Raw genomic sequence first — 13,187 nt, 5'->3', positions numbered from 1 at the left:
TAACAGCTGCTGCTCACACAGTCATGGGGTACAGATGTGAGACTAAAAATGAAATTCCACCCGCAAAAAAACAATAGCAGATCGTGGTTTCGATCCACGGACCTCTGGGTTATGGACCCAGCACGCTTCCACTGCGCCACTCTGCTAGACGATCACTGTAAGAGCTGCTGCTCACACAGTCATGGGGTACAGATGTGAGACTAAAAATTAAATTCCACCCGCAAAGAAACAGTAGCAGGGCGTGGTTTCGACCCACGGACCTCTGGGTTATGGGCCGAGCACGCTTCCACTGCGCCACTCTGCTGGACGATCACTGTAACAGCTGGTGCTCACACAGTCATGGGGTACAGATGTGAGACTAAAAATGAAATTCCACCCGCAAAAAAACAATAGCAGATCTTGGTTTCGATCCACGGACCTCTGGGTTATGGACCCAGCACGCTTCCACTGCGCCACTCTGCTAGACGATCACTGTAAGAGCTGCTGCTCACACAGTCATGGGGTACAGATGTGAGACTAAAAAATGAAATTCCACCCGCAAAGAAACAGTAGCAGGGCGTGGTTTCGACCCACGGACCTCTGGGTTATGGGCCGAGCACGCTTCCACTGCGCCACTCTGCTGGACGATCACTGTAACAGCTGCTGCTCACACAGTCATGGGGTACAGATGTGAGACTAAAAAATGAAATCCCACCCGCAAAAGAAACAGTAGCAGAGCGTGGTGTCGATCCACGGACCTCTGGGTTATGGGCCCAGCACGCTCCCACTGCGCCACTCTGTTTTTTTTATTGCCTGGTTTTGACAACACACAAAACAACATTACAGATGATCACAATAAAACACTGAACTCAGGAAAAGTGAGGCTGCCAGCCAATAAAGGGCTGGGATTGTCAATTAAAATAGCCTCAGCTTTGTCAGCTGCTCTATTTCTGGCAGCCAAACCAGCAATACCTCCTCAGACTTAATAATTTCGACAAAGCGACCAATACTCTCTTTAAAATACTGTCGGGCAAAACGTGCATCGACATCATTATACAGTTTTGCAGTGCGAGAGCGCCATATGCTATGGAGGCCCAGTACCATGAATAAATCATAAGGCACTCCAGTCTCATTGTCCACTGCAAGAAATCGTATACCGTGAGGGTTTAACGGAAAGTCTTTTCGTGATGTCCTTTGTAGAACATCCCATAAATACACCCCCTCACAACAATGCAAAAACACGTGGTCGATTGTCTCTGGTAATTTACATCTAAAACAGTCTGTCCCCCATGGTACAAATAGCCCCCTCTGTTCCATAAATGTTCTTACTAATAATGTACCTGTATGCAGCCTAAAGAAAAAAGACTTGACCCCTGTCTGAATTTGCATCTTTTTCACCCTCTTAAGAACGTCCTTGCCTGGGCCTCCAGAGTACATAGCTCTGTACATTGGCACAGGGAACACGGTATCCACAATATCGTTATACAGGTTTTTCCTTTTTACCGTACTTAAGTATTCTTTTGAAAACCGCGCGTTCAAAAAATTTACACTTCCAACGACTTCTTTGAAAAAACCAAAAATGCCTCCATGCATATGCCCAGTGGTTACAACAAAGTCAGGCAGAAGCCTGCCCAACCTTACCTGACATACTGTCCTCAGAAAGGGGTCCCTTACATCCCTTACAAACAGAAATCTATTTACAAGCTGTCGCACAAATAAGTGCGCCAGTCCCAGTCCCCCATCTTTGATTCGCCTGAACAGGTTGGTGCGGCTGCACCTCTCCCAATTCGAGGCCCACACGAAAACAGCAAGGACCCGATGCAGCTTTTGCACATTTGTGCGCTAACAGTGGAGCACTTGCATCACGTACCACAGTTTACTAACGAAAAACAGATTGCACACTGTTGCCCTAGCAAAGGTTGATAAATAAGCCCCTCTCCACTTGTCTGCCTTTGCTCGAGTCTCCTGTGTTTGTTCGTGCCAATACGGCTCACTGTCTTTATAACACTGTAGTGGGGCTCCAAGGTACTTTACGGGGGTTGTTAACCAGCTTACGTTGGCAGAAGTGTCAGGGGTTGATTGCCATTCTCCATGCCAGCACCCAAGGCACTTACCCCAATTTACAAGGCTTCCGGTGATTGTACTAAACTGTTTTGTTATCTCAACTACTTTAATAATACTTTCCTTGTTTTCACAGAATACCGCAATGTCGTTTGCATAAGCCAATACTTTTACTTCGGCCTCATGCAATCGGAACCCTCGAATTTCTACATCTTTGAGTATGCGCAAACACAATGTTTCAATATAAATGCAAAACAAAAGTGGGCTGAAGGGGCAGCCCTGGCGCACAGAGCGTTGCACGTTAATGGGCGCTCCCAATGCTTTGTTCACAACTAACCGCGTGGTGCAATTCCGGTACGCCAATGCTACCCCCTCTTTGATAACTGAACCGACGTTGATATAGTCCAAAATAGAGAACACTACTTCGTGTGATACACAATCAAAGGCCTTTTCAAGGTCTAGCTGAAGCACAGCGACTCCTTGATGCATGGCATCGGAACACTCAAGCACACATCTTGCCTTGTGTATATTGGTGCAAATGGACCTTCCCCGTATGCCGCAAGTCTGATGAGGGCCAACAATTTTATGAATCACTCCGTGGAGCCTACTTGCCAGTATCTTCATAAATATTTTGTAGTCCACATTCGTAAGTGAAATGGGCCTATATGACGTAACCTGCTTAAGTTTTCCGACATCATCTGTTTTGGGGATTAACACCGTGTGAGCAGTTCCGTAAGGTAAGAACGTGGCAGTGTTTTCAAATTAAATGATTCATTGAAAACAGCCGCTAATACCGGCGATATTTCACTCTTAAATTCCTTGTAGAACGCCGCACTCAAACCATCCGGGCCTGGCGATTTCCCCGGGTTTAAATTATCAATGGCGTCTTCAACTTCTTTCGATGTTAGTGGTTGTTGTAGCCACTCCTTTGTTTCATCGTCAAGCTTCGGCATGTTGCTGAGCAATTCTCTCCTGAAGCTTTCGATATCGGCAGAGCGGAAAGCAAAAAGCGACTGGTAGTGCTCAAAAAAGGCACGCTCGATGTGCTTGTTATCCCCGGAAGTTTCGCCGTTCCAGTCAATCTCGGTTATGTGATTACGACGAGCATGCGCTTTCTCGAGCCCCAAGGCTCTCTTTGTAGGTCTTTCCCCCGCTATCGCCTGGACCGCTCTTGCTCGTACAAGCGCTCCGTGATAGCGCTCTTCGTCGATTATTTCTAGCTCTTGTTTTGTTTGCCTGATGTCGTCTTTGTACACGCCCGGCTGTTTGCCTTCCTGCTCGGTCAGCGTTTTTAGCAATTCTCGGAGCGACGTTTCCTTTTCTTTTTGTTCGAACCTTATGCAGCTGGCCCGTTCGATTGCTTTAATTTTAGACGCTTCTTTTGCTAGTTCCCACATTTCCAAGATGATATTTTGGCTACCCTGTTCGATTTTGCTGATTTTGTCCTTTACTGTGTTGCTGAAATTTTCGTCTTTTAAAACAGTTTCATTTAACTTCCACAAGTCCCATGTAAAATTGTTCCGCCGTTTTTTGTGCCCTATTCTGCACGCGACAAGACAATGATCGGAGAAAGACAATGGCAAAACACTATAGTTGCTGCACATTGGAACCAAGGTAAATATAAATGGTAGCGAAGGTTCGGGCAAAAAGCGGTTCAGAACCTATTGCCAGCGACATCAGCATGGGGGCTTATGGGAGTGGCGATTGAAGCGCGACTAGGTGAGGAGGGAACAAACACTAGTAACAAAAAACCAAGTTTTGTTCAACAATAAAACAATTATATTTTACGAAATATATTTATTTCTGAATCACATTTATTTAGGCACGGTGTATAAATAATTTATGAAAATGCCGTTCATTCTCAAAAACCTTTTTTGTAGCGCCCTCTGAAGAATGGCACATGTCATTTCTTTGTGATGCAGTCCTTGTAGTGATCGGAAAGGCGCTCCTAAAGTTCGTCTGCTAGGAAACGCCCCTCGCGTGTTTTGGTGGTGCGCATTTGCATTCGTTTTTCCTTGTTAATTTGGTGTGCACTTAATTTTTGCTGTGCGTGGAGTTGCGAGGTGCGTTGTATCGTCGGTGAACACGTGTAGTACCGTGCCCGGCAGGCACGGTGAACTACGGGACGATGCTGCCAACGGTTGGAGCGGAGCGCTTTCCTCGGTACCCACGGAAACGATGTGCTGTACAAGGTTGCAACAGCAACTCCCGTACGCCTGGCGGTTTACTGCACCATTTTCCTCTCATTTCCACAGGTAACGCGAAACTATAGCGCTGTTAATACGTGCACGGGGGTTGTGTAAGGGGACGTGGTGGTGCTTCGAAAAAATGGGTCTAAAGCTTTGTTATGTTACAGTTATCTCTTGATTTCACCTCAGGCTGGCTCAGAGAAAGTTGTGTCAATTACTCTAGGACTTCTCGGCGTAGTACCACTCGAATTTAAACGAGTCGCTTTAATTGTCTATCTCAGTGTCTTCTCTATTGCATTACAACGCTTGTAGTGCTCGTTGCTTCCCGCACTTGTATGCGCAAGCATTATTTCCATCGCAGTACTGTGTTGTGCTGCTCCGTGCTGCGCTGCTGCCAGATCTTTCCTGCTATGTGCTTTTACATACTGCCGTCGCTTTCGTTTGCATTGATTCATTTTTCCTCTTTTTACTTCTCTGTTGCGACACTTGCCTAATAATGCAACCAGGAAATTGCAGGCGTGAATGCTGAGTGAACTTCTGTAGAAACCCTTGTCTACTTGATAAGACGCCGGGACAGCTGCGGTGTGCTCGCTGCACTTTTGTGAATCGGCATTCCTGCGGCCCGGTTTTCTACGTCAAGATGCAGTGCCTAGTTCTTTTCTCTTGTTTCGAAGTAGTTCTGCTGTTGAAGCTTTCATTGCTCATAATGCTATGTGTTACGGGTAAAGTCAATTTTTCGGCGCGTAAGGAAAATCATAATGCATGTAGTGCCCACGAACATTTTGTACTTATTGTATACGTGCTCATTTTGTGCAGTGTGGTAAATTTGTTTTATGTTCATTCTTGAATAAAATTCAAATGTCTTGATTATACCATGACTTTGCGTTATTTCTGCTCTTAGAACAGAAGTACACAAACTGAGCAAGCATTATATAACCTTGATCTATACTCAAGGCACGCACGCCTCCCTGCGTATGTGCGAAGCAATTAAACTTAGCAGTGGCGTTGGTAGAAATTGATATCGGGGGAAGGAGTGGGCACGTTTTTTAAATAAAAGGGGGGCCGGGGAGAGTGGTCAAGTGTCATTTTGGGCTCTGTATCCCAAGGCAGAAAAAAAATTCCGGTCGGGGGGGTGTACGTTTGCCACCCGCTGCAATCAAAATAAACAACTGATTGCTTTTATACAGCAGTGGAAGGCATGAATACAGAATAAAGGTTCAGAGAAGATGCAAGATGCTTTCATAAACACCGAGGCGAATCATACGACAGTATGCTAAAGTGCGTTTCTCTAGTAACGAGTATAAGCTGGCGTTGACTTGAAGCACACACGCCTAGGGCTCGCCAACTTGCGTCCCATGGCGATGACATGAGCCATCAGCGATCAGAGTCCTGCTAAGGCTATTTTGAAGTCAAATTTTCCCGCTAATGCCACCAAAATGACGTCACTTTCTGACCGGATCTTGCGTCACATCCTGTTTATTTTTTGTTCCGCCGGAAGTGTTCCCTCCTCACACAGATGGCGCTAAGCCCCATGAGCATCTTAAGAGCCGCCATTTTCTGAACGTATGGGCTTTTATGGAAGCTTCGCTACCAGTTATATTTACCTTGTTGGAACCATTTCCACCGATATGTAAATCCGGTCTAGTCGGGCGCGGCTAGCGCCTTGAAAGTGCGTGTATTGCACGCTTCTTGCGCCCTCCAAACATACGGCAACATCCTCAAGGCCGAATTCCACAATGTGTTCAGACAACAAATCAGTGCTGACGTCCTTGAACGGCCTTTTGCTCGTCTTGTCCCGTGCGGTTAACACGCAATTAAAATCCCCTAATAGTATTATTTGCCTATCAGTGGTGAGGTGCTGCCTGATACTCTTGAAAAAGTTAGCACGCTCATCCCCAGAATTGGGGGCATAAATGCACAAAACGCGCCATTCGACACTGCGTAAAGAGTAATCGCACACCACTAATCGCCCCGACAAACACGACGAAACAGGTTGGACAGCTAAGCTAGGTAGCTTTCGCACAAAAAGCACGCAACCCGCTGTAGTGCCAACTGCGTGACTAACACATGCGAAGTACCTCGACGTGAAACGCCGCACCATGCTCTCAGTCTCTGCCTCCCCCTGCACCTTGGTTTCCTGAACCGTTACCACGTCAACGTCATGTTCGGTTAAGAGTCGGTACACTTGGCTCTGTTTTCTTTTCCCAGCCAATCCCCTGACGTTGAGAGTAGCTACGGTCAGTGCGAGATCGTCAGACAGTTTCTTTCAATTAGAGGCTGAGAGCATGGCGCTTACCTTTCGCGTCTCGAGCTGGCTACGCGCTGCCGCCCGCCGCTGCGCTGTTGGGGGGGGGCGTTTCCGGGGGTTTCCTGTCGGGCGGTATGGTGGGCTTGGGTCTGAACGACGGCCGCCGTATCTGCGTTGTTTTCGCCGGCGGCTTCTCGCTGTTCTTGTTACCCACGTTGTCGTTCCCGTCTGCTGCGTCGACGCGGGAACGCTTGACCGTCCCCGCCGAAGTCGCTGCTCCGTCGGTGTCCATCTTCTCCGGGTGTTGCCCCACCAGTGCACCGGGGGGCTCGGGTGCCACGCACTTTTCGTCGCTTTTACCCAAGTCCTCCTCTGGTGCTGCCGTCGTTGCTGGGGTGGCCTCGGGGGTTTTTACTTCATGGGTGAGGCAGTCTTCCCTTGGGAGTTTCGGAGGGCTCGCCCCCCCCTGCGCCTTCAGCTGCTTCCTCGGCCTCGACGACATCCATAAGGTGCTCGGAAGTAGCCTCGTTGTCAACGGGTCCCGTCACTGACGCATACGAGGGCACACACTGCGTATCGACGTGACCAAAACGCCGGCACTTGGAACAACGGGGCACCCTGCACTCCCGCCGCACATGGCCCTGGCCTTTGCAGCGAAGGCACTGCATGGGACGTCCCGGCGCCACAACGAGGGCGAGCTCGCCCGCAACCTTTATCTGGTGCGGCAGGTCGTCAATCTTGAGGCCTCTTTTTAACTTCAGCAGCACCGTCCTTGTTGTGGAACCCTTCTCGGTGACGCCCTGGACGCGCCACCGCTCCTGGTTCACCTCGGTCACTTTCCCGTACGACGCAAGGGCAGCCCGGATGTCGTCGTCGGCGACGCCGTGAAGCAGCCAGTGCAGCTTCAGTCTGACCTGTTGATCTTGCGGGTCGATGACGACGCACCGCCGGCCCTTTACTTGAAGCTCCGTGACCGCGAGCATCTTCTTCGTTGCTTCAGGGCTGTTGAACGTTACTGCCCACACGTGGTTTATCTGGTACGCCCCCAAGGCGACAACCTCGGGGAGCAGACCAGTCCGTGCGAGCGCATCCCAAAAATCTTCGACCTTAAACGGTCTGGCCTTCACGTCGCCGTGCAAAAACAACGTGTTTTAAAACAATGCGTCCAGTAGGCAGTTGGGGCAGTATAATCTGGTACTCCTCGTTATCGCTTCCCGTTGGCCTGTTTCCGCGGCTCGGCTGAGCCGCTATCGCCGCTCCGCTGGAGCTCATGATTCGCACGTCCGTCCGCGAGCGTGGCCGGAAGTAGAATGCGCCACTCTGCTAGACGATCACTGTAAGAGCTGCTGCTCACACAGTCATGGGGTACAGATGTGAGACTAAAAAATGAAATCCCACCCGCAAAAAAACAGTAGCAGAGCGTGGTTTCGATCCACGGACCTCTGGGTTATGGGCCCAGCACGCTTCCACCGCGCCACTCTGCTGGACTATCACTGTAACAGCTGCTGCTCACACAGTCGTGGGATACGGATGTGCGTGGGATACGGATGTGCGACTGAGAAATGAAATTCCACTCGAAAAAAAAAAAACAGTAGCAGAGCGTGGTTTCGATCCACGGACCTCTGGGTTATGGGCCCAGCACGCATCCAATGCGCCACTCTGCTTTTTTTTCTTTATTGCCTTTTTACATGTTAAAAGAAACATGGACACTTCTGTCAGTTGATAAAAGCACGTCAATCTGGCTTAGGCTGACGCTGGTGTTTCAGTATTCTTTCAGTTTCAAAAGTTCTTCGAAAATGTACATCCACTCCGGTTCAGCATCTCGCACTTTGTACATTTCTACCAACTGATGTATTGATTCCTTAAAATAGTCAGGTATTCTTCTAACATCAATATCGCTGTATCTTACGGCCAATCTATTACGCCATATGCTGTGTAATCCTAACAGCATGATGGTGTCATATGGAATACCATTCTCATTTTGCACAGATAGGAACCTTATACCCTGAGAATCCAGCTGGAATTCTTTTTTAATTGTTCGTTGCAGGATGTCCCAAAAGAACACGGCCCCCCATCAATCCAAAAAGACATGCTCGATTGTCTCCCGTTTCTTACAAACAAAGCAGTCCGGTCCCCAAGTCACGAACAACTGCTTCTGCTCCATCCATGTCTTAATCTCGAGTGTGCCCGTGTGCATTTTGAAAAAGAAATTTTTTACGCCGGATGGAATAAACATATTCCTTACCCTTTTTAATACGTCCCGCTCGATCCCCAGGGTGTACACACTGCGATACAACGGTATAGGCATTGTTATGTCTACAATATCTTTGTACAGCTTTTTCCTCGTGACTGTACTCAAGTAATCAAGTGAAAACCTCGCACGAAGGAAACGAAAAGACAAAACAACTTCCTTGAAATAGCCGCGTACTCCATCGTGCAAATATTTTGTGGTCACAACATACTCAGGTAACGCAGATCCTAGCCTTAATTGGCAGACCGAACGAAGAAAAGGATCAGTAACATCTCTTAGAAAAATAAATCGATTAACAACTTGCCTCAAAAACAGGTGGGTTAATCCAAGACCGCCCTCGCGGACCCGCCTAGAAAGGTTTGTTCTGCTAGTTCTTTCCCAAGTTGAACCCCAAACGAACACTGCAAGAACCCGATGTAACTTCTGCACATTCACTCGCGAACAGTGCAACACTTGAAGAACGTACCAAAGCTTGCTTACAAGAAATAAATTGCAAATAGTGGCACGTGCGAACACAGACAGTCCCCACCCTTTCCACTTGTCAGCCTTTTCGCGAAGCATAGCGGCTTTCTCTCGCCAATACGGCTCGCTGTCCTGATAATATAACAACGGCACTCCCAAGTGTTTAACAGGGCTGGTTACCCATTGCATGTTTGCAAATATGCCTGGAGTTGCAGGCCAGTTGCCATGCCAAAACCCTAAAGATTTGTCCCAGTTAACCGAGCTGCCGCTAGCTTCACAGAAGCTTTTAGCGACTTGTGCAACCTCAAGTACACTTTCGTAATTTGTACAGAAGACGGCCACATCGTCCGCGTAAGCCAATAGCTTGACTTCCGCGGCGTGAAGGCGAAAACCTTGAATGTGATTACTCCTGATTATACTCAAACAAAAAGACTCAATATATATACAGAACAAAAGCGGGCTTAAGGGACACCCCTGCCGCACAGATCGTTCAACTCGTATTCGTTTGCCAACGTGCTTGTTTACAATTAAGCGTGTAGTACAATTACTGTAGGCCATTCTAACCCCTTCAAGGATCACGGAACCTACATTTATATATTCCAGTACGAGCAACAGAAGGTCATGTGGTACACGATCGAACGCTTTTTCTAAATCCAACTGGATCATAGCAACACCCCCTCCTGTGGCATCGCAATCCTCTAGGACACATCGCGCCTTATGCGTGTTGGAAAATATGGTTCTTCCTTTTATGCCACATGTTTGGTAGGGCCCTACCAAGTCTGTCATAACTATCTGCAGCCTTCTTGCCAGTATTTTCATCAAAATTTTATAGTCCACATTTGCTAGACATATGGGACGATAACATGTGACCTGTTTAAGCTTGTTAGTATCTTCTGTTTTAGGGATAAGTACGGTGTGAGAGGTTGAGAAAGATGGTGGGAGGTTCTTAAGCTGTTCAGCCTCGTTAAAAACGTTTGACAAAACCGGAGAAACCTCATTCTTCCATTTCTTATAAAACGCCGCTGTTAACCCGTCTGGGCCGGGCGACCTAGCGGGATTGAGGTCCTCTATGGCTTTTTCTACCTCATTAACTGTGATTGGCTGTTCTAATAACTCTTTAGTATCACCATCTAGTACTGCTAATAACGGAAGGAACTCGTTTTGGAACTTCCCTTTGTTGACTGTACTTTGAGCGAAAAGGCAACTGTAATATTCATAGAACGCCTGCTCAATGTCTGCGGTATCTGTGACGTACGTTTCTTTGTACTCTATCTCACTTATATCATTTCGCCGTGCCTGACTTCTTTCCATCCCTAACGCACACTTTGTTGGCTGCTCTCCTGCGATTATCTGCTCCGGCTCTGGATCGTACGAGCGCTCCACGGTATCGCTCAGTGTCTATCGCTTTCAGTTTTTTCTTGATCGAACATATGTCTTCTTTAAATGCACCAGGCTGCGTACACTCCTGTTCTACGAGCGTCTGTAAATTATTTCGCAATATCTTTTCGTTCCTCTCCTTTTCATGCTTCAGTAGTGTTGCTCGTTCTAGCGCTTTCATTTTAACTTTTTGCTTGAATTGCTGCCATTTAACTCCATATTTTTCTCCTCTATTTCAATCTTTCAATTCACTCTGGACGTAGTTTACAAAGACGTCATCCCGCAGTAGGTTCGAATTGAATTTCCATTGCTCCCACATAAATTTCTTTTGTTGCGTTTTCTTGCTCCCTATGGTGAAAGTAACCATGCAATGGTCACTGAAAGCTACCGGTTGCACGTTATATTCTCTACGTTCTGGTATAAGTTCCAGTGATACATATGCTCGGTCGAGCCTAGAGTGACTGTAGCCTTGAAAGTGAGTGAAAATCACTCCTCCTTTGCTAACAGTCTCTCCTACGTCACACAGGCCACATTCATTAACAATACTACATAGAGTTTCAGTACTTGCGTCTCTATACGGTGTAGCGCTTGTCTTATCACGTGCTGCACAAACACAGTTGAAGTCTCCCAACATGACTACGCTTCGTTCAGTGTGGCAATAAGGCTCCACGCTGCTAAAGAATTCTTTTCTATCCGGCATCTTTGTTGGCGCGTACACACACAAGATACGCCATTTACTCCCCGCCAATGAAAAATCGCAAACTATGAGGCGTCCGTTCGTGCTAGACGTTACATTCTCAATTGATGTATCTAAACCTTGTCTGATAAACAGTACACACCCTGCCGACATACCATCCACGTGCGAAACACACGCCTTATACTGCTCCCTGAACCGCTGCACCATTGCCTCCGTCTCATCCTCACTCTCTATCTTTGTCTTTTGCACTGCTAGGATGTCCATTCCCTGCTCTATAGCGAGCCTATACAGTTGATTCTGCCTTCTTCTTGAGCTTAGCCCTCGGACATTAAGCGTTGCAACACGCATGGGCCTATCAAAATAAAGCATATTATAGCAGCTTCAAACGGAGCACGCAGGGATTACCTTTGTTTACGCGTCGGTCAGGGTGCTCCTTCCAGACAATGCTCAAGTCTTTGGTGGGACACCTCTCGGAAGAGGTGACGAACGTTCGCCGAGGACACGATTTTTTTCCCTATGTATTTCCACTCTTGTTCGAGCTGTCGGAGACGCTGTGACCTAGGCACATCGTCACTACTGTCCCTCTCACGTTTTGCCGAGGCTTCCTGCAGTTCCATAGCCAACGCGCCGACACCCTTTTCGGTTGCCGACTTCCCATTGTCGTTCTTGGAGCCGTCCTCGGTGTCTGCTATGGACGCTGCTGCAGCTGCGACCGCTGACGTTGACGGGTGGGTCTCAGTAACACCAGTGTCCTTATGTTCTTCCTTACTCGAGCCCACTGCCATGGTATTTGTTTGGGGCTGCTCCGCTACGGGTTTCTTCGATGCACCCTTCAAGTCGTTGTTCTCACTGGCTGAAGTAGCAGCCAACTCCGCCTTCTCTTCGTCCATCAGGTGCTCGCTCCGGTCTGCATCGGCACCGCGGCCGACAGCTCGCGCGTAGGTCCGGGTGCATTCGGCCTGCTCATGCCCAAAGGCATGGCACTCGGTGCATTTGGGCACTCTGCATTCTCTCCTGATATGCCCGGCTGTATGACAACGCAGGCATACCGGGGCCCTACCTGGAACCACTACGAGAGTCTTGCCTTTTCCGAGCGGTACCTGGTGAGGCAGTGAGTCCGGGAAGACACCCTCCCTTAGCACAAGCCGGAACACACGAGTCGTTGAATCGGCGGTCTCGAAGTCCGCCGCTCTCCAGCGGTCACTTGCAACGTCTTTCACTTCACCATACATAGCGAAGGCCCGGCGAATTGCTTCGTTTGAGACGTCGAAGGTAACCCAATGCAGCTTCACTCGCAGCTCCTGCTTGTTTGGGTCGATGACCAAACACGTACGCCCTTTGACGTCCAGCTTTCCTTCTTGAAGCAGCTTCTTCTTCGCCTCGTCGCTCCGCAAGTTAACCAGCCAAACGTGCGACATCTGATAAGCTCCAATGCCGCCAACTTCCTGGATAACGCCCAAGTCTTTCAGCGGTTGCCGAAAATCGTCGATCCTGTACGGCCGGCAAGTATTATCGCAGTGCAAAACAACTGCTCGACTCATTGCTTCTCCTGATGGCAGTGGTGGCAAAACGATCCTGTAATCCTTGGGCACAGAAAACGACGGGCTACCACGACCGGCATCGGCCGCTATCACTGCTCCTTCGGAGCCAACCATTCTGCGACTGCTCCTGACGGAAACCGGAAGCACAATGTACTGCGCCACTCTGCTGGACGATCACTGAAACAGCTGCTGCTCACACAGTCATGGGGTGCAGATGTGAGACTAAAAAATGAAATTCCACCCGCAAAAAAACAGTAGCAGAGCGTGGTTTCGATCCACGGACCTCTCGGTTATGGGCCCAGCACGCTTCCACTGCGCCATTCTGCTGGACGATCACTGTAACAGCTGCTGCTCACACAGCCATGGGGTACAGATGTGAGAC

At 48.4% G+C, this 13,187-nt stretch overlaps 1 protein-coding gene, 1 non-coding gene and 1 pseudogene across 2 annotated transcripts; all 3 read right to left on the bottom strand.

The window, feature by feature from the left end:
* Positions 1-6,544: 6,544 nt before the first annotated feature.
* LOC144150837 (uncharacterized) lies at positions 6,545-7,749 on the bottom strand (annotated as a pseudogene).
* A 140-nt stretch (positions 7,750-7,889) lies between these two features.
* Positions 7,890-7,961, bottom strand: Trnam-cau (transfer RNA methionine (anticodon CAU)). Its single transcript has one exon. It is a non-coding gene; the product is annotated as a tRNA-Met (tRNA).
* A 3,587-nt stretch (positions 7,962-11,548) lies between these two features.
* On the bottom strand, positions 11,549-12,882 carry LOC144150846 (uncharacterized). The gene has a single exon (XM_077682208.1). The coding sequence runs from the start codon at positions 12,803-12,805 to the stop codon at positions 11,687-11,689; it is 1,119 nt and encodes a 372-aa protein (XP_077538334.1). The 5' UTR covers positions 12,806-12,882; the 3' UTR covers positions 11,549-11,686.
* Between the last annotated feature and the right edge of the window lie 305 nt (positions 12,883-13,187).

Source organism: Haemaphysalis longicornis, unplaced genomic scaffold (genome assembly GCF_048455015.1).
Source record: "Haemaphysalis longicornis isolate Haplotype H1 unplaced genomic scaffold, Haemaphysalis longicornis Haplotype H1 scaffold_80, whole genome shotgun sequence".
NCBI lineage: Eukaryota > Metazoa > Arthropoda > Arachnida > Ixodida > Ixodidae > Haemaphysalis > Haemaphysalis longicornis.
Note: the sequence above shows the minus strand (reverse complement) of the source record. Positions and strands in the feature narration are given on the sequence as shown.